Genomic DNA, 27,115 nt, shown 5'->3' with positions numbered 1-27,115 from the left:
TGTGGCTGCAGTTGGGCATGGACATTTATTCATGATGAATTTTGGCCAGTCCATGGTTCACAAACTGAACTGAAGTTCTCAAACTGCAACCAGGTCACAAACATCCATAAACTTTTAAGGCAATTAGCAGAAGTTTGTGGGGAACAAAAAGCAAGAGTTTAAATCCCTGCTTTTTCCTCCCCACAAAACCCACCAGAAACAGCTGAGCTGCAGGCGCAGCTGAGCTACTCAGAACAAACTGCCCCACAGCTAAGCTATTTCTGATCTAAAGCTTAGAGCCTGGAACAACTGGGCTGCAGGAGCAGGTTTCCCCTGCAGCTCAGCTGTTTTGGGCATGAATCTCACAAGTCCAGTTTGATAATAAAATCAAAGTCCAGTAGCACCTTTAAAACCAACAAAGATTTATTCAAGGCGTGAGCAAACATGTGGCTGTGTTTGGTTGCTGTGACACAGTTTATTAATGTAACAAGATTAACTTTTGCTTATATATTCCTACTGTTATGATGGTCAGTTCTTAGTCTGACGAAGAGTGCTTGCACTCGAAAGCTCACACCTTGAATAAATCTTTGTTGGTCTTAAAAGTGCCACTGAGCTCTGATTTTATTGTGCTACTTCAGACCGACACGGCTACTCATTTGAAAGTCCAGTTTGGTTAGTTTGCAAGCAGACTGGGTTCATGATTCAGTTCATAGATATTGTTCATGTCCATCCTAATTGTGGTCAAGTGTTTGTCATCTTTCCTTTCTTAGATCATTTTCTGCAACAGTCATAAGGGAAGTTAATAATGTATAGTTATACAAAAAAAGCAAATGTTGATTGAATTAATAGTATAATTATTTAGTATATATATTTAACAGTACTGGGGTTTGATCATGAAGTGTGACAAACAGTGAAGAGAAGGGATCCATAAATTAATCTGGGAGTTTGGATTTGGTGTGATTTCACTTCCTTTCAACTCTGTGATTCATCATGGCAGAATCATTAGTCTGTGTACTCAATGTAATAGGAAATACTGTCCAGACCCCTTGGGTCCTTTCTGTTTTATATTGTCACTCCTAAGAATTTTAACAAGCATAAGTATAGATTATTAATAAAATAAGGTTTACTTTTGATTTACAGGCTACATGGAAGTAGTTCAAATTCCAAAAGGTTCAGTTCACATCGAAATCAAAGAAGTGGCAGTGTCAAAGAACTACATTGGTAAGAGGATACTTTTTTGTTAAATATAAAAATATCGGTAGTTTTAATATTCATTTTAATAATTTAATTTACTTATTAAATATGTATCATATTTGTATTTGTATTGTTTTATTCTGTTTTTACCCTCAAGTCAACCGAGGTGGGATATAAAATAAATTTATCATTATTAGTTAACTTTACCATTCAGTGATGGTGGATGAATTCACTTCTTAACCAGTTGCTTTTTAGACTGCCTCTAATATTAAATGAAGCTTTTAAAGCAATAATGGAAATATAAGAAATAAGAGGAAAGTTAGCTTTTTGTTGTAATGGTGACAGTCAGGGCTATCCATATATTTAAACTTTTTGTATTTTTAAAGCTTTAAAATCAGAAGAGGATGACTATTATATTAATGGTGCCTGGACTATTGACTGGCCTAGAAAATTTGATGTTGCTGGAACAGCTTTCCATTACAAGAGACCAGCAGATGAACCAGAATCTTTGGAAGCCTTAGGTCCTATCTCAGAAAACCTCATAGTCATGGTAATGTAATTTAACTGCCTTTTCAAAAATGTAGATTCTTGACTGACAAGCTAGTGTTGAAAATTAAAAATATCAATCCAATTACATGATTGCGATTTTTGGCCTCTGTCAGGCACATAAACAGCATGATTTTGCTCTTCCTTTGACCCCCCCCCCCCCTTCCGAGCTGTTCCAAGCTGTTTTGGTTAAGATGAAAAATAAATAAATATAATATAATATCCATATGCAATTATTTCCATGCACTAATTGGGCTTCAAAGTTATATTTATCAAACAGCAGTTCACATGAAACAAAGCAATAAAGAAATCATTAATTACAGTCATAGACCAGGAGTATAAAGCGTACATTAACGGAATGGGCTGCAACCACAGCAAGCAGCTTCAAAAATGAGAGATTTATAGAAATACTTCTGGCATGGAGATTTTCACAAGAATCATCTTAATTCAGTTGCAAGTCATAAAGAACTTTGCTTAATGCATCATTTTAAAAGGGCAGTCTACTCACTGGTTGGGAAGGACTCAGGTAGTCTCTGGAAAACATCTACACTGCTTTACAAAACAGTTTCCTAGAAGCTAAGTTATAATAACACACAGCCATTCTTTAAAGCTCATTATACTCTTTCCAAGTGTTTTAATGGTATAACCAGTTATTTTCAACTGCAGATTTTACTACAGGAGCAGAATCTGGGGATAAGGTATAAATTCAATGTTCCCATCTCTCGCACTGGCAGTGGTGACAATGAAGTCGGTTTTGCATGGAATTACCTACCTTGGTCAGAATGTTCTGCTACTTGTGCTGGAGGTAATGTTTCCCAACAAAGGTGAACGATTAAGGTGACAAAAACATAATTTAGTTGGGTTTAAATATAACTTTAAATACCTTTTCAGGTATTCTTGGAGTTTCTGTTTACTCATTCACTCCCACACCCTACATTTTGTAATCTGTTCCACATAATATAATTCTATGAGGGCTTGGAACGTGTCTCATAGCTTAAGTGCCATTCAGCGCTTAATACCCACTCTGGATGGCTGTCCTGCCCCTGAGTGCCTCCTCCTCCAACCAGCTTGTCTGTCTGTCCAACGGCCAGCCAATCACCCCTGACCATCCCCTCCTCCTTCCACTTCCCTCTGAGGTTCAGAGTCTGCAGATCCTTGCTGTGTGAGAGCGGCCCCTGTTGGTGAGTTCCCTAACAGCTGCCTACTGCCTTTCCAGGTCCTGGGTGGAGGGGGAGGCTGTCCACCAAGTTCTTCCACCCCCCCCCCCTTCCCCAGTCTAGCACCCATTGTATTCCTGAATGCAACGGGCTTGGCCCATAGTGTAATATAATTATGGTCATTAAATATATACACTGCATTTGGGTATTCTGGTTATCTGTTCAGATGATTGTCAAAGAAAGCGTATTTGATCAGTTGTGTGAGCATTCTTGGAAAATGTTTCTGATAAGATTTATGAGGAAAATATTAGATATGTGTAATTTAGATATGTAGATATGTGCTGTAGAGAGCCTCTTGTGGCACAAGGTGGTAAGGCAGCCGACATGCTGTCTGAAGCTGTCTGCCCATGAGATTGGGATTTCGATCCCAGCAGCCGACTCAAGGTTGACTCAGCCTTCCATCCTTCCGAGGTCGGGAAAATGAATACCCAGCTTGCTAGGGGGTAGACTGGGGAAGGGAATGGCAAACTACCCTGTATTGAGTCTGCCATGAAAATGCTGGAGGGTGTCACCCCAAGGGTCAGGCATGACTCGGTGCTTGCACAGGGTGCTTGCCCTTACCTTTATATGTGCTGTAACTTCTCAAGATCACCAAAACAAAAATGAAACATGCTAAGAACTGCTTGATATGGATTTTACCCTGCTGCCTATTGTTTCCAAAACCATTTCACTATCTCATATTATGCCCTATTGACCATGCTGGAAAACATTTTAGGTTCCCTTTCTCACAATTAAGCGTTCTGATTCTTCTGCTTATAATAGCCACCATTCTTGAACTCTGTCTGAGTCCACCGGCTTCTTTCAATGGCAGTACCATTACTAATATAGTAATGGTAAGGTAAAAAAGCTACCAGCATATTTCTAGGTTAGAGGTCAGCCAACTTTTTATAATATAAAGACAAACTACAGCAAAATTCAGAGGAAGAGAGAAACAGAGACCCACCATAAGAAAATCCATTTGTGTAATTGAAAATATAGTCATTAACATTACAGTTAATTGACATGATAATTAATAATCTATAGAGAAACAGAATATGGAAACAATTTGGGTATCAATAATTATTCTGTTTACCTTTTAATCCAGTATACAGGGCTAATTTGTAGACTTGGGAAGAAAAGATTGTGTTTATTTTGTTTTTCCTTTGCTTTGTACACATTAGAAAGTTTTTACAATTAAGTTTTTTCTTGTTGTGGACTGAGAGATCATTGTTCTCCTAAAGTTATGTAAACATTTGGATCATCAATACCAGGGTCACCAGGGTCCTGCTGTGGTGAGAGACTGCCTGCCAGCAATGCTCTCTTCTGGCTGCCACTCCTTTAGGCAGTGGGATATATTTCTTTAAATCAACATGTTGTGCACAGCATGACATTATGGCACTTTAGGAATCACTAGAAACAATGGTTTTACCATAGAGTTTTTGGCAGTTCCTAAAGTGATGTGGCTTCACTTGTTTTTTACAGAATTGCTGTCATGCTGCATCCCCCCCAGTGTTGCAACTCCTCATTTTTTAATTACAGCAAGAAGCAGGCTTCTCAAGGCCTCCCCAGAGTCTATGGTCATTTGAAATATGTGCCCAAGAAAATCATGGGCTTCCTATTCTGAGGAAAACTAAAGAGACAAAAAGATATTGGTTATTGTTCATCTGTCTAGAAACCTTTCTTGGTGATTATATTTCAGCTGTGGGGGAGGGTGGGGGAGTATGTTGGAGATGTGAGTTCCTGGACCAGCTGTTTAAATCACTTATTCTGTTCATGGTAGAAAAGAAGGTTTTACAAAACATAACTACACAAGAAAATCATTTTTATAATAAAGTACACACATTTTCCATGGTGCTTATTAATTAATTCATATTTACTCATGATATCCCTACATACTTCTGAATGCATTCTTCACTTGATCTTATCCAAAAGGCGAGAAGTGATTCTGAGTGTATTCTTGATCAGTTCTTCCCCTACGTAGGACAGTCTTCAAGTAAAGCTTGACTGCTGCAGGGTTCATGTTTTCCCAATTATAATTTTGTGACTGTGTGAGTCCTTCAGCAACAAAAAAGGTTGCCATTAGAAGTCAAACGTGTATCTGAAAGCAATGCTCTATAGACTAAAAACTAGAGGATGAGGGTGTATAGGCAAAGGCATTCTTTCATTTAACTCGGACATAAAGCATTAGATCCAAATAAGTTAAAATATAGAACTGCAGCTTATACAAATTGAAATATTATTGAAAATGCAACTAAACTTGTTGTATACTCTATACAACACTATACTCATCCACCTTCCTAACTGTAAGTTGTGGCGGGTCTACAAGTGCAGAAGCATGCATATATCTTTCTGCTGTACTCCTATATTTCTGGTTTGTCGTCACTTACCATTGCTTAAAAATACTGTCTGTAGTATTACTTTGTTGTTTATTTTAACATTTTTGTTTAATGGGAATTTTACAATAGTATTTCAGTGGGATAGTAATGGTTTGAAATGTATTTAGGCAACTACCATTATTGTATTATAAAGTAAATCCAATAATACAAGGCTTTATAAAATAGTTTATTCTTAACTTGATCAACATATGTTTTGGCTAGCCAGATGACATCTGGGTTGTCTGTCTTGTTTGGCTTCAAGATTCTTCCCACTGAGGGCCAACAGTCTCACTGGCTTTATTAAATATATCCTATTTTGAGCTATGTAGAAGCAGTCTGTTAAAATTAACAGTCTCTTTCCTTCTATACAACTTTGCAGAAATAAATTTCAGGTTGTGAATTTACAGCGAGTTAGTAACTGGAAATTTAGTGCTGAAAATGCTGCATTATATAAGAGATGGAGAACAGCAGTATTTCATGAACTTTTAAAAAAATCAGTGTCACAAACGTAAGAATTTGCAATCAAATCATTTAAAGATTTACATATTTTATCTTATTTTGAATATCTTAACCATTGGCTATTAAATAAAGTTGAAAGAGCCATCTGGGCGGCGCTGTCCGGGTCTCGGCTCTGCTGTCCGGGTCTGTCTGGGCCTAGGAATCCAGCAGCAGCGGGCCAATCCAGATGCACCCAGCAAAGCTGGCAGCATCCAGATTGGGCCGGTCCCTGGAGTGCCCGCCACCAATCCTCACCTCCCGCCGCCTCTGGTTCCGAGCCATTCCAGCCGCCCCTGCTGCTCTGCCACCCGCCCGCGGCGGCATTCACCATACAGGCCAGGTGGCCACGAGGCACGTGGAGGCCGCCGCAGTTGTGCTTCTTACCCCACTGGCCCCCCACCCCTGGCCTTTGGAAGATGTGGAGGAAGGGGAAGGAAGGAGGCAGCCCCCCTGTGGCCTTCCCTGCCTTCCCTTTGGGAAATGCGGGTGGTGGTGGAAGGCAGCAGCCTCCCCTGCAGCCTTACTGGCTCAGTCTTTGGAAGATGTGGAGGGTGGGAAGATGGCAGCCCACCCCTCCATAGCCTGCCAGACTCGCCTTTGGAAGATGGGAACTCTTTCATCCTGCCTTTCTCTCTTTCATCTTCTTGAAAGTTTCCAGGCCCCCACCTGGAATTTGGCAACCCAGCTGGCTGCATATGGAAGTGTAGTCAGGCATCATACTCAGCTCTTGGGTTTAGAGTCTGCCACTCTTTAACCTCTTCACCACGCTGGATCTCAAGACTGAGTGGGAGCAGGGGGAGGAGGGCCAGAACCTAAGAAGGTTACAGTGCAGGTGTGGGTGAAACGGGCTTTGCCCCAAATAACAATACTAACGTAGTCTTATATATGGAGATTCTTTCACTTTCCTTCCAGTGTAATCAAAGGGAAGATTTGGGTATTCTAGAGTTCTGGCATTTTTCCTGCAAAGTTTAAAGGTTCTGCACCTCTCTAATTACAGACACCCCCCACCACTTCCATAACTAGCAAAATACAAAAAGAGAACAGTCATTTTTTTTTATCCTTCACAACACTTCAGTCCACTCCTTGTTTCTATTTGTTCCACAGGAGACCATCATAAAAACAAGTTATCTTTTTCCACTCCACCCATCCATATCTTGTTATCAGTAAGTTCTTCTTGCTTAATCTCACATCCATCTTTCCAGTTTAGTTTGTGCAAAAACCTTACTGGAGCTTAGCTCAGGAATCTGAAAACCAGAACTGAGTCCTGAAATATGAGACAAGAAGTGACTCTCTGCTAAGTGCCTTTCTCTCAACACTGAATACCTTTGATCTCCTCCCCCCCCCTCCCCACACACACATTTAGAATTCAAGAGCAGATCATGTCTGAGCAGAATCTTTAAGTGTAAAATCCACCCATGGTTTTCTTGCACCTCTTTCTATTGTTCAAGTCACTACGTTCATAAAATTATAATATATATTTCTAGTAGGTTAACCTGAACAGGGATAGAAGCTACCTTTTTTTAAGTTCCCCATTCATAAATTAAGGTATGTACACACAGAACGAATTAGGAACGTTTCTTGAGATATTTCTGCCTTGTAAACATCCCTAGCAGCCCCGGTTTGAATGGGATAGGAGTAGAAAATAACCAATACTAAAAGTATTCAATTTATATTTAACATTGTTTGGGAAGAATGGTCAGACAGGAAAAACGCAACAAAATCATTTTAAACAGTGTGTTTTATTTTTTGCATGCCTCAATATAGTTATGTGATAAACAAATATCATTCATTGGCATCTATGTTGTACTAAAATACAAATATACAGCTCAACTCTAAGGCCAAAGTACACCCGACAGCAAAAGGCCATGCTTTTCCAATGTATAACTGCTTTTTCTCACCTAAGTAGAAAGCTCATAGGATACAGTTTAAAGTGCCAAATTGGGGTAGTGGAATGCTGAACTTGTTTCCGTCTCATCCTATTTTGATCCTCTTTCTTAAGAGTATTCCTCATAGCTATGCTGTATTACAGTATCCGAGTCTTGCTGCACAGAGAAGATTTTAGAGAACAGACTGGAAATATAAGGCACCCCCTTCCCAATGTGTGCGTGTATTGCATGCTGTCCAGACTCATAAGCCATGCAGCTATCCAGGCTCTCAAATGTCATCTGACTTATCCTTATCCATTGTTGTTCCTCTATATATTTATGAAACAGCCTAGGGGGTGGGACATGTCTGGCTATCCAAGTTGGAATAGGGCCAATCAGGTTGCAGCCAGCTTTGCCCTGATTGGCCCTGCCCCTGCAGCTCCCGCCCTCTGTCCCTGGACTCTAGCCTCTTTGCTCTCAGATGCCTCAGTGCCTGGAGCCAGCAGCAGGTAAGGGGAGAGGCCCTGGACAAAGAATCCTGGTGGAGGGCCTCCTAACGAGGGCCTCTTGGCCTGCTAGTCTAGGCCTGCTGACAAGGGCCTCCCGGCCTGCTGATTGCTTGTTAAGGACTGCTAAGGAGCTCTGTCCCGGCCCTGCTAACGAGCTGCCCAGCCCCCACCTGCCCCACTTGATCTGGCTGCGAGCTGCAGCCCAAAGCCAACTTAAGCTGCCTGGCCAGGGGCCAGGAGAGGGGACCCTTTCAAGGCCCGTTCTTAGGAATGGGCTTTGAAGCTAGCTTAGTTAATATTAACAAGAGTTGATCATTACAATTAAATTACTAATTCTAAATCTCAGTCTAATTCTGAAATCTCAGTCTAATATTCTCAAAAGAGGTGGGCTAAGCACCAGGGGTGGGGAGAAGGGAGGCCTCCCACTTCCCCCCCCCCCTTGGACTTCCCTGTCACTGTACAATGTCGCCGCGCCCAGGAGATGGCTCCAGGCCATGGCACCATTTTAAATTGACAGATTAGGCTGGGGGGGGGGAGGAGTGAGGCCTCCTTCTTCCCCCGACCTTCCCTGTCACTGTACAATGATGCTGCACCCGGAAGCCGGGAGCTGTGTGGCCTGTACAAGGCAGGGCCCAATCAGGACATGCTTTGTGCATCCCAATTGGACCCTGCCTTGGACAGGAGACCATCTAACTACTAACTAGGGCTGACTACTTAGCTTGGATGAGAAGCTAGATTAGGCCATCCATGTCAGTAGCTATTGGTGAAGAAAAATGTCCTTTGCAGAATCATGCTGATCTTGAACACAACAAAGCTTTTAAAAAAGAGTTTAACAATTCTAACCTTAATAAGTTACTTGGGATACAAGTACACCAGTATACACTCCTTTCAAAAATGTGTGGAAAGCAAGAAGGGTCAGACAGCAGGAAAGTGGTTCTAAAGGCAACATGGAGGGGAGGGGGAGACCTAATAGGCCTGTGGTCTGATGTGAGATGTATATAATTATGGGTACCCAGAGATAATCTCAAACATGAAGAATGGAGAAGTAGTAATCATGGATACCAGCAGGATATTTAGTGTTGAGCTGGGAGGACAGGGGGAGAGAATTTAAAGTCCTTAGTATTAGAACAGGAGAGGCAGAACCAGCCTACCAGATTTTATCATTTTGCTCCATGCACAAAGGTAATATGGTTATATTATAATAACTGGTTTGGGGGAACAGAACTATGGAGTAGTTGGGCGCTTTGGCATCCAAAGCGGCTATTCATGCCCGACGCAGCCAGTGCTGCGGCATGGGCGGGGAAGGGGAGCCATGGCTGCTGGTGCGCTGGCCAGTGCATACAAACAGGTGCAGAGCTGTGCCCCTGCATGTGTGTCCCTGCCGGCGCACTGACACTCACACTTCCCATCCCGCCCTGTGCCATGGCACTGGCTGCTTCGGGCATGAATGGCTGCTTCGGATGCCGAAGTGCCCAACCCGACGAGTGAACTGCTGAGTGTAATTTGTATTATCTGGCTGCTGTATGTATTATCCTGTATGTATCTTGCTATATTGTTTTCTACTTATGTAATATAATTTCTAAAGAGCCTCTTGTGGCGCAGAGTGGTAAGGCAGCCGTCTGAAAGCTTTGCCCATGAGGCTGGGAGTTCAATCCCAGCAGCCGGCTCAAGGTTGACTCAGCCTACCATCCTTCCGAGGTTGGTAAAATGAGTATCCAGCTTGCTGAGGGGTAAACGGTAATGACTGGGGAAGGCACTGGCAAACCACCCCGTATTGAGTCTGCCATGAAAACGCTAGAGGGCGTCACTCCAAGGGTCAGACATGACTCGGTGCTTGCACAGGGGATATCTTTAATATAATTTCTGCATTGTTTAATATATTATATATTCTACTCCATGCTTTGTTTTACATTTATGTAATACTAGTCATATTACATTGGTTTCTTTAGCTGTTTCATCTTATTGATAGAAGAGACATACACTAGAATTATCCTTGAGTCTTAGTGAGAAGGGTGGACTAATTTCAAAGTAAAAAAGAAAAAGAAATTTGCTTTAGTATTGGGCTTAAAGTACCTCAGATGGGCTTCCAACTTAAAGTTCTGAGGCATAACTCCCATTAGTGAGAATTGTTCTTTTCCCTTTAGGGCAGGCCCCCAACCGTTTTGAGGCTAAAAAGGCGTGTTTAGAATTTTGACATGGTATGGTGAGTGTGGCAACAAAATGGCTGCCATGAAATGGTTGCCACAGGAGGCAGTGCCAGCCACAAAATGATTGCTACAGCTTAACTTCAGTTACACAGTGCAGATTCTTGTGCTGGGGTGGCAGTTGCTGCCAAAGCAACAGTTAGATAAAATCTCCAATAGTCAATCAGAAGCTTTGTTGGGCAAAAGCACTCACAGGTACGACTTTGGGGATCCTGTCTCTAGGATATAGGACTAGACTTCCTTAGTCTTGTTTAAGTATGGATTCATTGACTCCCTGGCATCCAAGGCTCTTGGAAAATACCAAATAAGCACTGTAATGGTGAGAACTGTGCTTATTTGCAATAACCTACCACAGTCTTGAGACTTAGGAAGTTTTTCTCAGCAGAACAGGTTCAGTTAATAATGGGTAGCCAATGCTGTATTAGTTTAATAGTTCAGAGATTCATAGCACATGAATAAAGGGAATTTTGATTTTAAGTGCTTGTTCAGGATTTAAGAAATGCAGTACATTGTTTGGGATGTGTGCAAGCATAAACAGGTAGGAAACATAGGAGACCCGATCCAAATTAGTCAGAGTTGGATGTCCTTTTTTAAATGATTCATTGCATTGGTTGAGCAATACTAAAATTTCAAATGAGTTCTTGTGTCTGTTCATCAAACCCTGATGTCTTTAGCTGTTAATACTAGGGAGGGAGCAAACAGACCTGAGCAATCCAATGAAATTTGACTTCATTTTCCATGATTATTCTTGTTCTTATTAGAGATGTTGCCAAATTTCCTAACACGAAAATGAACATTTTGCTGCCTTGTGCTGTTTCTTTTATGCCTTATTATGATTCCTGCCGGCGTTTACTGGAGTAGGAGGATGATCTCTCCACCAAAGAGATCAAGATGAGTAGCTGTGTTAGTCGTTCTGTAGCTGTAGAGAAGAGTAGGAGTCCAGTACTGAAGAAACGAACAGTGAGCTCATACCCTACTGCAAATTTTGTTAGTCTTTAAGGTGCTACTGTTTTTCTTTTCTATTCCACCAAATACTTAAACACTTGGGAGTACTTCTGTAAACATTGGAATACTTTTGGGAACATTGGTTTCTGTTAAGTTTTATTGTGGTCTAGTAGAAGAGATACAGAGATTAATGCACTTTCACCTATGGGCTCTGTTAGCTTTTTTTGTTTTTTCAAGAGGATGCCAAGAGGATGCCATAAGTCTTGATTAATTAAAACATTGCATTATTTCTTTAGATACTATTCTTTATTAGGTCCTATTATTTATCATCTCTTTCCTATTATTATACCAAACTACCTTCTTGAGAAACAAAAAATGCTAACAGAGCTCATGGATAAAAATGCATTATTCTCTGCTTCAATGCCCAGGTGTTCCTTGAAGGTATCCCATCCACTTATAAGCTAGAGCCAACCCGGCTTAATTCTGAGATCTGAAAAGACTGGGCTAGCCTGGGCTATTCAGGTCAGGGTGTTTTAATTAATGCTATGGAGTTAAGATATCATGTAAGTCTCAAGAATATATAAAATTATCGTTTATATATAAAATTATCGTGTTTCAATTTAATTCTCAGTTCACTATGTGTTATGGTCTGCTAGGTGCTTGATCATCATCATATTTTTACATACCCAAGTAACCAACAAGGCAAGGAGGTTTATCAAGCTTGCGTGAGCTGCTAGGTAGGGCTGTATTAAGCTTGATGGGCTAGACTATGCAGGTTTGAAATACAGAGGAGTTTATTCGTTGTCAAAGTGGAAGATCTATTTATGATGTGCTACTGCTGTCTTTTCAAGGTACACAGAAACAAGAAGTAGTATGCAGGAGGCTGGATGACAGTTCTGTTGTCCAGAACAACTATTGTGATCCTGACAGTAAGCCTCCAGAAAATCAAAGAGCCTGTAACTCTGAGCCTTGCCCACCTGAGTAAGTACTTCGTGCATGAGGTAGTTTATTCATAGCCAGTTCCTAGGTGTGAATGCAGAGGGAGGGGTCCAGATCCAACTGTAGAGCAGGCTCCAAGTGAAAGTGATCTCTGTTAAAACTCATCGTCTTTGGAACTCTTGAATTGTGTTTGTTTGTTGTGTGTTCAGTTATGTCTCTGTATTAATAATGTGAATTTAATTTATTAAATAATTATTTTATTATTCTTCTTGTAGGTGGTTTATAGGAGATTGGTCAGAATGCAGTAAGACCTGTGATGGTGGAATGAGAACGCGAACAGTCCTATGTATCAGGAAAATTGGACCTTCTGAAGAGGAGACCCTGGACAGCAGTCATTGCCTAACATATCGACCTATTGAAAAAGAATCTTGTAACAATCAGTCTTGTCCCCCACAGTGGGTTGCTTTGGATTGGTCAGAAGTGAGTAAACTCATAATATCAAATTTCATACACATTTGTATTTTTCATTCCTTGGCCAAGGATAATAAGCAAAAAGAGGAGCTTTTGTCTGCAGAAATAAAGTATTGTAACCTAAGTTAGAGAATAGTTTCGTTCAGACCTGAAAAAAAAACTTGTTTGTTGAAACCCTTGTTTTTTATGCAAACCCTAATTACAGTGGCATTCTATTGGGCTTAGATTAAGGGTTTAATATAATGGGCTGTTACAGTACCAGTTTAAACACAGTTACATCCTTCCAAGTTCATTAAAATCCTCCTTCCTCCAAGCAGAACCCCCAGTTGCTTTCCTGGGCTTGCTTCAATTGCCCAATTCCTGGTAAAAGCATCACTATTGATCAGCCACAGTATGTGGGAGGGAAAACTCCCCCTTTCTGAGCTGTGGTTGAGCAACTGCTTGATATGTAGAAAGTCTCTGGCTTCATCTTGGGCATTCCCCACTGAGAAAAGGATCTGGTGGTAGATAATATGAAAGACCTCTGAAATCCTGGGGAGCTGCCAGTCTTAATAGACAATACTGAGCTTGATGGACCAATGGTGGTAAGGCAGCTTCATGTGATCATATTTGTATGTCTAGCTGCCTCATTGAATTACTGAATATTTTTTAGTCTGAAACAAAAGGATTTTTTTTTTGCAGCTTTCACCTCCTTTTATCTCCGGCAGTTATCAGTGACTTTTGTCCAGCCATTTTAGAGCAACTTGTAAACAAATTAGATTGCTTACACATTCTCACCATCTTTAACCATTTCACTGCATTTTAAATTTTCCTTAAGGAAAAACTGAAGTCTCTACAGCACATTTTGCTTGGTGACTTTGCTCTAGCAGAGAGGAGAGGAACAGGGAGCTGGCAGAGGAAAGGAAAGAGGATCTTCCAGAAGCTCCACTGACAACTGAACGCAGTTTAAGTCAGTGCTCCTGAATAAACAGAAATTTCTGTTTTCATATATCACAAAAACCCACAACTAGTAAAACCAAAGTTAACAATACAAACTGATATAAAATCTCCATTTAGCCCTCACCAACAAATCAGATTCTTAGGGAGCTTGCATTCTAGCATCACACCTTATAAATTGTGCAGGTATGCACAAAACATATCAGAACATATCCAGGTGCTGAATGTGGTTCAGATCAAATCAAAACAAAACTCTGCAACATCAAGAAGACATCAGGGTTAAGGAAGTTGGATGTAAATAAAATTCTGCTCACATATGCAGTGGTGATGAAAAATCGATTTCAACTATTGGACGAAACAAGGAAGATGCCTTATGAACTGTGGCAGGAAATTCAGTCAACTGTTGTTGAAACAACAGCTAAACACCTATTGCACATGAAGCTAGAAAAAAGATTAATATGGCTCTCAGATGAAATTATAAGAATAGCTGAATGTAGAAAAGCAGCAAAAGTTGCAGGCAAAGGAGAGGAAGCAAGAAAATTTAATGCGAATTTTCAAAGACTAGCAAGAATAGACAGTGAAGCTTACTGGAATCAGAAATGCAAGCAGTTAGATTACAAAAAGGGACACAAAGAATTGTTTTTGCACAAGTAAAGAGGTTCCAAATGCTATTTGCTGTTCACAAAAACATCAAAGATAAACAAGGGAACTAACTGACCAACACAGCATCAAGAACAGGTGGCAAGAATACACAGAAGAACTATATGCTTGCAGAACAGAAGTTCACTCTCTTCAAGATGAAATATAAATAGAACTTGAACTGTCTGTTCTTGAGAAGGAAGTTGAGTGGGCCTTCAGTCCATCACCAAACAACAAGTCCCCCGGCAATGAGATCATAATTGTGGAACTGCTGAAATGTGTACCAATCCAAACTATTACAACTTTGTGCCAGAAAATCTGGAAACATAACTGTCCAGAGGAGTGGAAACTATCTTTGTCCATCCCACTATCAAAGAAAGGTGACTCAAAAAACTTCCAAATATCAGAAGAAAGTCTACATCCGCTTTATTGACTACAAGTAAGCTTTTGATTGTGTGGATCACAACAAATTGTAGAAAGCTTTGCAAAATTTGGGGGTACCAGTGCATTTAATCAAACTGATGCAGTAACTTTACATAAACCAAGAAGCCATTGTGTATATAACATTTGGTGACACTGACTGGCTCAATATACAGAAGGGAATGAACCAAGATTGTATTCTTTCCCCCTTCCTGTTTAACTTGTATGCTGTGATAATGAGAAAGATTGAACTCAAACATTGGAATTAAGATTGGAGGGAGGAATATAAATCTTTGGTGTGCTGATAACACTACCCTCCTATCAGAAACTAAGGAAGGCCTAGAACAGCTGATTGCAAAAGTCAATGAAGCTTACAAGAAATTTGGCCTTTTCTTAAATATTAAAAAGATAAAAATAATTACTACTGCAAAAAACAGACATTTCACAATAACAATTGATAGTAAAGAGATTGAATGCATTCAAGAATTCATTTTTCTTGGATCACAAATCAATGTGAGTGACGACTGCAATCTGGCAATAAAATGTTGAATTGCTCTGGGTCACTGAGCAGGTAGGAGCTTGAACCAAAGATGGAAAAGCAAGGACATAAGCCTGACTACTAAATATAGATTAGTTGGAACTATCATATTTCCAGTAGTCACTTATGGCTGTGAAAGTTGGATGATGAAAAAATCAGATATAAGAAGAATCAATTAATGGTATTGGAAAAGGCTTTTGTGGATTCCCTGGACAACAAAAGTCACAAACAAGGAAATACTACAGCACATACAGTCTGATATATCACTGACAGGCAAAATCACAAAATGACTCACTTACTTTGGCCATGTCATGCAATCCAACTCAGTGGAGAAAGCAATTATGCTAGGATTGGTCAGTGGAAAAAGAAAACCAGTCTGACAAAGAACAAGGTAGTTAGACATGATCAAAATGGACACTGGCGAGGACATCACAACTAAAAGAAGTGATGCAAGATTGGAAATCATGGCGACACTTGAGCCATGGGATCTTCAAGAGATTTATTCAACTGAATGGCTGACATCATCATGCTCAACCTATGTAATCTATTCTGCAGCTTTATTTTGTACAGTTTATGTTCTGCCATATCTCAGGCTTCTTAGATTTTAGTTCTCTTAAATAGCTACAGTAGAGGTTTAGCTTTCTTGTATTTTGATCTTTCATGTATTTATTATATAAACTTTGTACATCTCTTCCTTCCAGTGTACTCCAAAATGTGGTCCTGGTTTCAAGCACCGTATTGTTCTCTGTAAAAGCAGTGATCTTTTGAAAACATTTTCAGTTGCACATTGCCAAGAAGAAAACAAACCACCAGTCCGTATGCGCTGTAGCTTGGGCAGATGTCCCCCACCACGATGGGTTACTGGAGATTGGGGGCAGGTAAGCAAACTTGCTGTGTAGCTAAGGCAGTGGTTCGGAACCTTTTCTTCTGTAATTTTGAATTCAACTCTCTGGTCCCAGGACAAGATAACTGCCAGCTCAGCTTCTACTTGTAGGAATGTTTCTCACTAGTATGGAGACAGATGGGGCCAGCAGTAAATGGTAGGGTGGAAGCCGTTGATCACTGGCATTGACAGTTTTATTTCTCATACGTTTTTGTGACCTACAACTGAATTCGAGGGGTCTGATTGGCTAGTTTAGCAAAGAATTATCATAAGGCTGTATTTGGATGCTGTGACACAGTTTACTAATGTAACAGGATTAACATTTGCTTATATATTCCCACTGTCATGATGGTCAGTTCATAGTCTGAGGAAGAGTGCTTGCACTCGAAAGCTCACACTTGAATAAATCTTTGTTGGTCTTAAAGGAGCTGCTGGACTCTGATTTTAATGTAAATGACCTGTTCATTCCTCACAGTTGCCCTAAATAGCAGTTCTGACACTCCAGGCAGCCCAGGGGATTCTAGTGTGTGAATTGGTTATCTTTGTTCACCATGATGATGTCCTAATTGCTGAAATGTTTACATATCTCACTTTTTGTTTTTATCCTTGCCCTTTTTTGATACAGTGTTCAGCCCAATGTGGCCTCGGACAACAGATGAGAACTGTGCAGTGTCTTTCATATACTGGGCAAGCATCCAGTGACTGTCCAGATACTGTCCGACCTTCATCCATGCAACAGTGTGAAAGCAAATGTGACAGTACTCCTATTTCCAACACAGAAGGTGAGTTTGATTTTATTAACTAATTTGAATATGTAAAGACTGGTGCTACTATACTAAATGGCTAGAAAATACCAATATTTAAGTATCGTCTTTTAAAATCACAATTTCACTTAGCTGTTTTTTGAAGCAAACCAAGTTCATGTTCTATAAAAATCTGAAATGTTTTATATCCCCAGAAAACTTCTGTTTTTCATTTTATCACTGTGGAGCTAAGAGTTGCTGTTTTGTTTCATGTTTTTTGGAAATTCGAAGACAATGTTGACACTTGCAAACAATCAGCTTGGAAATCTGGGGGTATAATCTAGCATCTTCTTTTGCCATGAAATCATAGTTAGGGATGGACAACTTGGCTCAGATAAACCCCAAAAAATCTGAAAATACTAATTTGGGTGCTTTTTTGACTTATCCAAGCTGAATTGAACATCCCTTCATTTTAAATGAGCCAAATCAGACTAGCTTTGGAGTTGATTCAGCTGATTCAGCTCATTGAGAAAAACTCTGTTGTCATTGACAAACAGCTGATTTTTTCTGAGGATCAGCTGTCTGGCAGTAGCTTTAAATGTCTCAGCAGTAGTCCCTTCTGAAACTGTTAAGAACAGGCTCTCCACAGCCTCAGAGAGGTCTGCTTGGAAGACATTGAAAGCCCCCATGAAACAACTGATCAGAAAAAATCATCTGTCTGGTGGGGTATTTCTTCCCCGCAGACCTCTCTGAGGTTATGGAGAGTGCCATGCCCTGCCCTCCCTGACCATTTTGGAGCTGGCCACCAGCTTAGATTGGCAGGATGTCATCCCCGTGCCCACCCTGCCTAATCAAAGCCACCCATAACCCGCACACAGCCTATCCAAGCAGACAAGATTTTGGCTTATGTCAGATTGTGCAGGGTTGGGATTACACACACACCCAGCCCAAGCCGATTCAGGGAGAGAAATCTAAGGTATACCTAAATCATTTTCCTCCAAATCTTAGAAACAAAAGTCTTTGTGTCTAAAATATTAGGCAATGCCTTTTATATATTTTAGCCAGGATTCAGAAAGCTACTTCAAAAGTGCTTACCTGGACACAGTAGAATTTTCCTATGAATAGTTGATTCCAATATCCAATTCCACTTACCGTATTTGCCGGCGTATAAGGCGACTGGGCGTATAAGACGACCCCCCAACATTTCCACTCAAAATATGGAGTGAGCCCAGTGGGGGGGAGCCGCTCGCCGCTCGCCGCCCGCCGCCCGCCGCCGCTCGCCGCTCGCCGCCGCCCGCGGCGCTGCTCACCCAGTGGGGGGGAGCCGCTCGCCGCCGCTCGCCACTCGCCGCCACTCGCCGCTCGCCCTGCTCACCCAGTGGGGGGGAGCCGCTCGCCACCGCTCGCCGCCCGCCCTGCTCACCCAGTGGAGGGGAGCTGCTCGCCGCCGCTTGCTGCTCGCCTGAAGTGCACCCGGCGTATAAGACGGCCCCCCCACTTGGAGGCATGTTTTTCAGAGGAAAAAAGCCGTCTTATACGCCGGCAAATACGGTATATCCATTGTTGTATCTAGGGAAATGAACTCACGACAGGGGTTGCCAAAGTACCTGAATGCAGAAATATCTTTTTTTCATTTAAATTCTTTTGTAACTGTGTATTACGTCACAAATCATCTTTCCTTTTGCATGCATTATAAAGCTGATTTACATAAACATTATTTATATAATTTATTTAATTTTTCCTTAACAAGGGTTAATTTAATCATTATAAACAATTTTATAAAATCACATCTGTTCCTTGTTTTAACGTTGCTAATTGTTTCTTCCAATGGCAATGCAATAGTAAATGAACAGCAATTAGTGTGTTTAATGCAAACTATACTTAACAGAGCCTCTTGTGGCGCAGAGTGGTAAGGCAGCCGTCTGAAAGCTTTGCCCATAAGGCTGGGAGTTCAATCCCAGCAGCCGGCTCAAGGTTGACTCAGCCTTCCATCCTTCCGAGGTCGGTAAAATGAGTACCCAGCTTGCTGGGGGGTAAACGGTCATGACTGGGGAAGGCACTGGCAAACCACCCCGTATTGAGTCTGCCATGAAAACGCTGGAGGGCGTCACCCCAAGGGTCAGACATGACTCGGTGCTTGCACAGGGGATACCTTTACCTTTACCTTTATACTTATTTGGAATCTGCAACTAATTGAGTAAGGATAAATTCTGTACCGTCTTAAAGGGATCATCATTTGCCAAAAGTTCGATTTTTGAGGGCATTTCTCATTAATCTTAGCTCATTAATCTTATTAAACTCACTAATATTATTTGTTTTCCTTGGTGCTATTTACATTTATATAATAACTGTGCCTTTGTATGCCTCTAATAGAATGCAAAGATGTGAACAAAGTGGCTTATTGCCCACTGGTGCTGAAGTTCAAGTTCTGCAGTCGAGCATACTTCAGACAGATGTGTTGCAAGACCTGCCAAGGATATTGACCCACAGAAATGGAAAGTGCCTCGCGATGTTGTTGTGGAAAAGTGTCCGTCAAAGATTGCTGCACAGTGGAACCAGACAGATGTCCTTGTAAATGCATCACCCTGTGGAAAATGTAACCACTGGTCAGCCACAGCTGACAGAATTTCAATATTATTTTAACTTCTGTGAAGTGGGATTTATTCATCCAAAGTGCTGGACACAGAATAAGGAGGGCATGCCAAATTGGAAAAATACACACAGTACATACAGAGTAACTTATGGTGGAACATATGTGTACTTTTGACTAAATCCAATAGTCTGTTTACCTCCTTGGACCATTAAGATAATTTTTATTATGGACTTAGCAATGACACTGAATCCATTTGTATTTAATTTTGTTTAAAATGTAGCTGTTATGGTTTGGTCAACTACAGAAGAAGAATTTTTTAAAAGTTTGTCATAGCTTATAATAACGATTTTATCTTACTGCATAGCACCACAACTTTAAAAAAAAGTGGGCTTGGGAATATTATTTTAGAAGCAATCATAAATCAGAAGTAAAAGAAATGTCTTTTCCTTGTTTCATCTAATTTTTAAAGGAATAATCCGTATGTTCTGAATACTGCTGTGAGCCATATCTAATGCTAAACTAAACAGGAGCGTGAGAAACGTGTTCATTTGAGATGAAACAGTTATTTCCTGGGTACATCAAACAATAAGAAACATGTGCTAATGGTTTATAGCCATCTTGCCATTTTACAACTAAACCAGAATTTCCACTAAAAGGGAATATATCAATACAATGGAGGAGTCATACTCCAATCATGCTGAACGTTTTGAATACTAAGAGGATACTTATGGCTAGTTCCCCATTTCTTCCTTCAGTTACAGAGTGGCATCCATTCTGCAAACATCTAAGTGGCTTTGATGCTCAGTTACCAGTAATAAACTGACAGTGTAGCTGGGCAGAGGGTTCTCCTGAAAATTATCATCCGTTTTCAGTTTTTCCTTTATTGATAAGATAGGAGAGCTTGACTTGAAAGCAGGTGGGAAAGAATTTGAACATTTTGAATAAACAACCAAAGAATACATACATTGTGAGATCTCTCAAGTCAAAGTATCACAGTTTTAAATATTGACCATATTCACATATTAATATTTTGAATTGTGTTTAAATGTGAAGCCAAGCTCCTTGGGCAAAATAGATTCCAGAATCCAGTGTGAGCTCATTCTTATGGCCATACTTCTCCCCCATTCCCTGCTCTGTCAGTGACACAACAAAGAGATAAGGAAAGTGGGTACTTGTTTATATTATTATATTCTACTTGAACACTTGCAGTTTGTAGCAGGTACTTGATGAATGTGCTTTTGTGTCCAACTTGCCTCCTTTGTTGTAGTGCAATTGAGACGATGGGAACACCACCACCTTATATTAACACTAGAAGTCAAATGGCACTTTGATAAAAAGAATGCTCATAATGAGACAAGTTTTTATAACGTGTATGATATCTAAATGTGTCAGTATATTTAACAAATTGCAGTAAACCAAATGTGTTGAACAATATTTACTAATGTGAATTAATAGGAAAAACTAAGAGTGTGTACTAGGCAGGGGGGAAAAAACCTTGACAATCCAGCAGTGGGCTCTCTGTAGCCCACCTATTCATGACCATCAAACTCCTGTCATGTTCTACCTCTTGACAGCACATTTCACTTCCATAAACCTGTGAGAAGTGGATTACATTTCTGGCAAATCTGTTGACTTGGAGCCATTAATTGTTCTTCACTGCAGTGTACACAGCTCTCACTGAAATGGAAGTGTTTAAAATAAATATATACACAGTTGGGAGTTAACATGTAGGCATGATGGGCAGTGTAGCCAGTGAGTTAAAAACCTTTATGCATAAATCAGTAAAAGGAATATCTTGTTGCTGGCATATCTTGACTAAGTAAAATATGATAAAAGGGATAGATGTTACAAGGGCATTTTGTAGGCAAGACACTACAATCTATCAGACTTTGAGTGCTCTGAGGAGTGAATATATTTATTAGTTTATGTGTCTTTTCAACTAACAAAGGATATGATTTATTCAAACATACTCCTTTTACCTCACTTAGGACTTTGACATTGCAAATAGTGTTTCCGCAGACACATTTTGCTCTTTCATTGGTGCTAGAAGACCAGGGAATCCGATGTTTACTCTACAGAACAGAAGAGCACTGAGTTTGGAATTTAAGAAACTCCCTGGAGCAGTGTTGACTTGCATTGCTAAAGGGAATGAATGAGAAATGCAGAATGTATTGGGATTACAAATGGACCCCCATGTAGCTTGAGACCTTGAAATATAAAACTCTGGATCAAAGAGGTAAATTGTTGGTTTCCACAGCACAGAACATTGCTGCTGCTGCTGCTACACTATAGCCATCTATATAATCTAAGCTAAAATATTAAAAAGTATTATATTCCTAAATAATGACAATAGAACCATTTGTATAGGCGACACGAAGTTGGAAAGCCTAGGAATTCAATAGTAGAGTATTAAGCTCACAACGTGGTGCTGGTAATTCCATTAAGCAATGCCGTCAACTGTAAGGCTACAATTCTGAAACAAAACCATGCCTACAGTTCCACCTGTCCAAAGGTACACACCTAGAAACAGTCCATTTTAGGGAAATCTTTATTAATGATATAGATATAATAGGTTTCCTTAATAATGCAGAATGGAAAAAAAAAACCCTTTGTATTATTGTAATTAGTTGCTTATTATTTTATACGCAGTATTAATGTGGTACACTGTTACATTGTTATTTTATTTGCTTTTGTAAATTATATGATAATTTATTTCCATGTTTCCTAACACTTGTCTTACATGTCATGCATTCTGCTGCTTTTAACACTTGATGCAGTACAATTCCACACCAGGCACAGATTTGTTTTTAACATAGATAATTTAGTAAAATAAAAAAAAATGCAGCTTTAAAGAATAAGCCTTCTGGTAACGATCTGTTCACTGACATCCCTGTTCAAGAATTCTGCTAGCACAAATATTTACTTTATTGAAAGCTCTTCTGAAAGTGTATTTACTTTTTAGTAAAGATAACACATCAAGTAATGTCTTTCTGTTGTTTCACACTCTTATCCCCAACTATAACTGCATTTGGGCATATTGTGGAAAGGCCATGAAGCATAAGCCACTGAACGCTGATGCTATACAACCTTCATTGGGGTCACAGTAGTAAGAGTTCCAAGGAAATTAAGTCAGGTTCCAAGGAAATTAAGTCAGATGTTAATGGCACTTGCAGAGTGTAAGCATGGGCCCAAGGTAGGGATTTGGTTGTTTGTTAATTTGCTATAGCAATCAAGGTAAAGGTATCCCTTGTGCAAGCACCGAGTCATGTCTGACCTTTGGGGTGACGCCCTCTAGTGTTTTCATGGCAGACTCAATACGGGGTGGTTTGCCAGTGCCTTCCCCAGTCATTACCGTTTTTATCCTCCAGCAAGCTGGGTACTCATTTTACCGACCTTGGAAGGATGGAAGGCTGAGTCAACCTTGAGCCGGCTGCTGGGATTGAATTCCCAGCCTCATGGTCAGAGCATCAGACAGCATGTCGGCTGCCTTACCACCCTGCGCCACAAGAGGCTCTTTATAGCAATATTGACTCCGTTTTTAAGTTGTAGTTGACAGGAGAGAAAGATCGCCAGAGAACTGATGGAACAATGGGGCAGGAAGCAAAGCACTGTCAGTCCTCCTGTAATAGCACAGAAAAAAAAGAGACTAATTTTTCAGGTAATACATTGGAAATTGTGGAATGTATTTAGATAACATGATAAACTGTGGTTCAATAAACTCCACAGTTAGATGTGATAACTGAATTCGGACAAATTCAGGTGTGTGGCCATGTTGCCCCAAAGCAGCGGAACAAAGTTTGAATCCAGTGGCACATTTAAGACCAACAAAACTTTATTCAAGGTATAAGCTTTCGTGTGAACGCATACTTCATAAGATTGTATTGCATCTGAGGAAGTGTGCATGCACATGAAAGCTTATCTGTACCATATAAATAAACTGGTTGGGGGGGGGGGAGGAGTTGGGCCTCACCATTTACTGGCCAGTCAGGTCACCCATACAGCTGGCTGTTTCCTCCTCCAGCCTCGTTGGCCGTCTGCCCAGTGGCCACCCAATCAGTGTGCATGTCCCTCCCCTGACTGTCTCCTTACAGTTCTTTCACTTCACAGTAGGCTTGTGCGATTCGGCCACTTCGGCGGCCGTTCCCTCCGGGCACAGCCAGCGCTGCGCTGCGGGGGGGGGGGAGGGCGGTGCTGGCAGCGGCATGACATCGGGCACAACCACGCAGGCGTGGAGGGAACGGCTGCCAAAGCAGCCGAATCGCACAAGCCTACTTCACAGTTCTTTCGGTTTGTCAGAGTCCGTTGCCTGGTGAGTTAGTCTCCCCTGGCAGCTAACTCCCCCCCTCCCTTTAGGCCTGCTGTGAAGGAAGCATCTAATATTTCCTGAATAAGGCCAAGGAGGAGTTTCCAAAAGCAACACAGAGGAGTCCGTGGGTGTACTTTTTTTTGGGGGGGAGGGGTCCCCTTCTGCCTAACAGTTGGCTGACAGGGAGGCCACAGAAAAGTCCCTTCTCACTTAAAATATTGCTGTGGCTGGCTTCACTGCTGGAGGGAAGATGCAGCTAAGCCATGTGTATTTCTTCTCCGCGACTCTGTAAATTTGAGGCCTACCACACAGGTTTGTTGTGCAGATGAAAATGGATGCTGTTGCGGAGGTTCTTTTGCCTCCTGTTTCATCTGTACAACAATCCAGTGCAGTAGGCCTCAAGTGTTTCAACTCCACAACAACCTGTGTGGGAGGCCTTAAAATGTTTCTTCTGCACAACAACCCTGTCCAACCTCCAAAGCAGGCCTTTCTGCCTGGGAAGCTGATCATTATAGTCTGGAGATGAGCTGTAATTCCAGGAGCTCTCCAAGCTCCACCTGGAGGTTGCCTACCCCTGGGTTGGAAATATTCCTTGAGGTTTCGACGTGGGATTTCAAAATGGTACAATGCCTCAGAGTCACACTGTGAGATCCAGACCAACCGTTCATTCCCCCCCTTACCTGGAAAACTCCCCTTCTCACTCACCCACATCCCAGCAATCCCCCCATTCGTCTGTGCCCAGATGATTCTGCCTCCCACCTACCTGCCCACTCATCCATGTCCCGACTTCCAGTTAGCCTGCTTTCATGCTGCTGCTACCCCCACCCACCGCCATCTCATGTTTGCCATTCACCTTCTTCTACATCGCCCTTCCCTCCACCTGTTCCACGTCACCCTTCCCCTACCTAACCCCTTGCCCCATTCAACCCAATGATATATTACCTTGTCACAAGTCAGATGTTGCAGAGACCTCAGGGTCCACGTTGCCCATGGACCAGAGCAGGGAATGCTCCTCCCACAATCTGACCACATTGTGACAAAGAATGTTGTCTACCGTGAATCCTCTTCTGATTGACACACATAATTGCCATGCGACACTTCCCACAGGTCAGTCTTCTTTCATACTCTACTAAGCCTGAGGAGTACGCATCCTTGCCGCACATCTCTCCACTCATACACCCTCATTCCCAGCCATGCCACCACCACCCACATAACACACCCCTGCAGCCACATGTCCTTCCAGACTGGACAACTCTACTTACTTTTCCCGCCCCCACACTCCAGTGCCTGCTGTATTCCTGGATACAACGGGCTTTGCCCCTAGTACCTTGAACAAAACTTTATTGATCTTAAATGTGCCACTGGACTCAAACTTTGTTCTGAATGCTGTCAGGAAAAAATTGAGTTATGTAGGGTTTATGTCTGTTTTGTTATCCACATTTTGTATTTGTGGCTTGTAATGAATTTGTTATAGTTTGTGAAGGAGCACCACCCATTGCATCCACCTTGCCTCAGAGACAACATTGTAGAGAAGTTATCTCCTTGCTAAAAGACAGAAAAAAGTATGAAACAGGCAAACTAGACCATGCATGAATTGGGATTTGATATTTACATCCAATAGACAAGCCATAATTTGTTGTACAAACCATGGTTTATCCATGGTTTATACATGATTCACAGTGAAATTTGAATTTATTTTTTACTTAATTCATACCCTGCCTTTCTCCCTAATGCAAGACGTAAAGTGACTTACAATATCCTTTCCCTCTTTTCTGATCCTTCCAACAGTCCTGTGAGGTAGGTTAGATTAAATGTGTGTGATTGGCTCAAGATCACCAAGCACACTTCCAAGGCACAGTGGGAATTCAAACCTGGATCTCCCAGATTGTTGTCCTAAATTCTAACTGGTACACTGTACTGGCCCTCTGGAATCCAGCCAAGATAGAGGCATGTGTCCAGTCAGGTACAGTTTCCTCTCCATTCCTGGATGAGCAGCTACATGGGTTCGGGCTGGAGTTATGAGAAGGAAGGGCTTCCTATGACCCCTCCCCCTTTATTCTGTTAGGGGAGCTGTGCTGGCAGCAGAGGGAAGGGGTAATTTCACTCCCCCTTCCTTACTACAGCCCCTCTCCCTGACATGCATGTCTGGTTCTGCAGATTTTGCAACCCCAGGAATAATCTTTCTGAGATCAAAATGCATGACAGGGAAAAAGCAGAGAAATGCAGAGGAAATCTGTGTTCCATTAGCACTTCTTATGAAACAAACCAAAGATAATAGTCGAGTTGGTTCAAATATTTTTCACAACATCGTTCCACTGATCTGTAACCTTTTCTCAGCACTTTTCAAGAGTCCTCTACCATCACACTTTCCCCATAATTATTGATTGTCTGTTGATAGGTTGTTGTGACATTTTATTGAGCAAATATGGCACAAAGCAGTGCATTTTGGAGCACCGTGTTGTCGTTTCTGCTCTCATTATTGGATTTCTCACTTCCAAATCTTTCCCCACATTTAGTATATGATAAAGTTCCAACAAGCAACCCTGAATTTTAAGATTTCTTACCTTTGTCAAAGTATGCTCTCCATTCTTATTCAGATTTATACTACATTTGTGATGATGAACAAATCACTTAAATCTGGTTTTGTGATAGAGGAATCACTGCCTGGACTGCCACCAACTATTCCCATGAAGTGCATTCCTGCTCTAGGAAGCTGCAGCAGGACTGGAACAGCCTCACACCCTGTCAGCAGGTTAGTGTAAGCAGGCATGCTGAAAAAGCAGCCAGCCCAGGCATGGGCTTAGGATGGTGCTTGAGTTCCATGTATGGGGATAGCTGAGCCCATGCCTGGTGAAGTCAGGACTGGTGAAGCTGAGTCAGGACTGGTGAAGCTGAGATTGGAAGAAGAGCAGCCTGGGAGGAGCAAAGAGGAGGGGGTGGGACATAAAGAGGGGAGGAGCCTGGGTTAGGCAACGATAAAAGGAAGAGCTTGATATACTTAAGGAGGGAGGCTTGGTTGGAAGAAAAACTGACATGAGCTGGAGTCAGATGGGAGAGGAAGCAATACAAAGATGGAGCACATGGTTAACCTGTAGAAGATGGTGGGTAAGGAGGCTTGAATAACACAGTGGTGAACCCTCAGGAATTCAGATCTCCTTTCATCACGAGGATACTGGGCAGTAGGGCCTCTGTTGGCTCAGAAGCTGTCACTGACAATCCTGGTTACATAGATTTGTTTTAATATCCAATAAACTGAAAATTGAATCTTCTGGTCTGTGTCATTAATGGGGTTGGTTTGGGGATGCACACACCCAAAAAAATCCAGACCAGATTCGG

At 41.4% G+C, this 27,115-nt stretch overlaps 1 protein-coding gene across 11 annotated transcripts in view; it reads left to right on the top strand.

The window, feature by feature from the left end:
• The window catches only part of ADAMTS6 (ADAM metallopeptidase with thrombospondin type 1 motif 6), a 140,356-nt gene extending 117,900 nt beyond the window's left edge, over positions 1-22,456 (top strand). For 7 of the 11 annotated variants that reach the window (XM_077347240.1, XM_077347243.1, XM_077347242.1 and 4 more), the window contains 8 exons: positions 1,120-1,200; positions 1,560-1,723; positions 2,386-2,524; positions 12,163-12,292; positions 12,526-12,730; positions 15,956-16,132; positions 16,763-16,919; positions 19,254-22,456. In XM_077347240.1, coding sequence (XP_077203355.1) covers positions 1,120-1,200; positions 1,560-1,723; positions 2,386-2,524; positions 12,163-12,292; positions 12,526-12,730; positions 15,956-16,132; positions 16,763-16,919; positions 19,254-19,363 — 1,163 coding nt within the window. In that variant the 3' untranslated portion in view covers positions 19,364-22,456. Of the gene's footprint in view, positions 1-1,119; positions 1,201-1,559; positions 1,724-2,385; positions 2,525-11,227; positions 12,295-12,525; positions 12,731-15,955; positions 16,133-16,762; positions 16,920-19,253 lie in introns of those variants that run through there. The other 4 variants (XM_077347239.1, XR_013233055.1, XR_013233056.1 and 1 more) reach the window with 4 other exon arrangements.
• The last annotated feature ends 4,659 nt before the right edge of the window (positions 22,457-27,115 follow it).

The sequence above is a fragment of the Paroedura picta genome, chromosome 7 (genome assembly GCF_049243985.1).
Source record: "Paroedura picta isolate Pp20150507F chromosome 7, Ppicta_v3.0, whole genome shotgun sequence".
Lineage (NCBI taxonomy): Eukaryota > Metazoa > Chordata > Lepidosauria > Squamata > Gekkonidae > Paroedura > Paroedura picta.
Note: the sequence above shows the minus strand (reverse complement) of the source record. Positions and strands in the feature narration are given on the sequence as shown.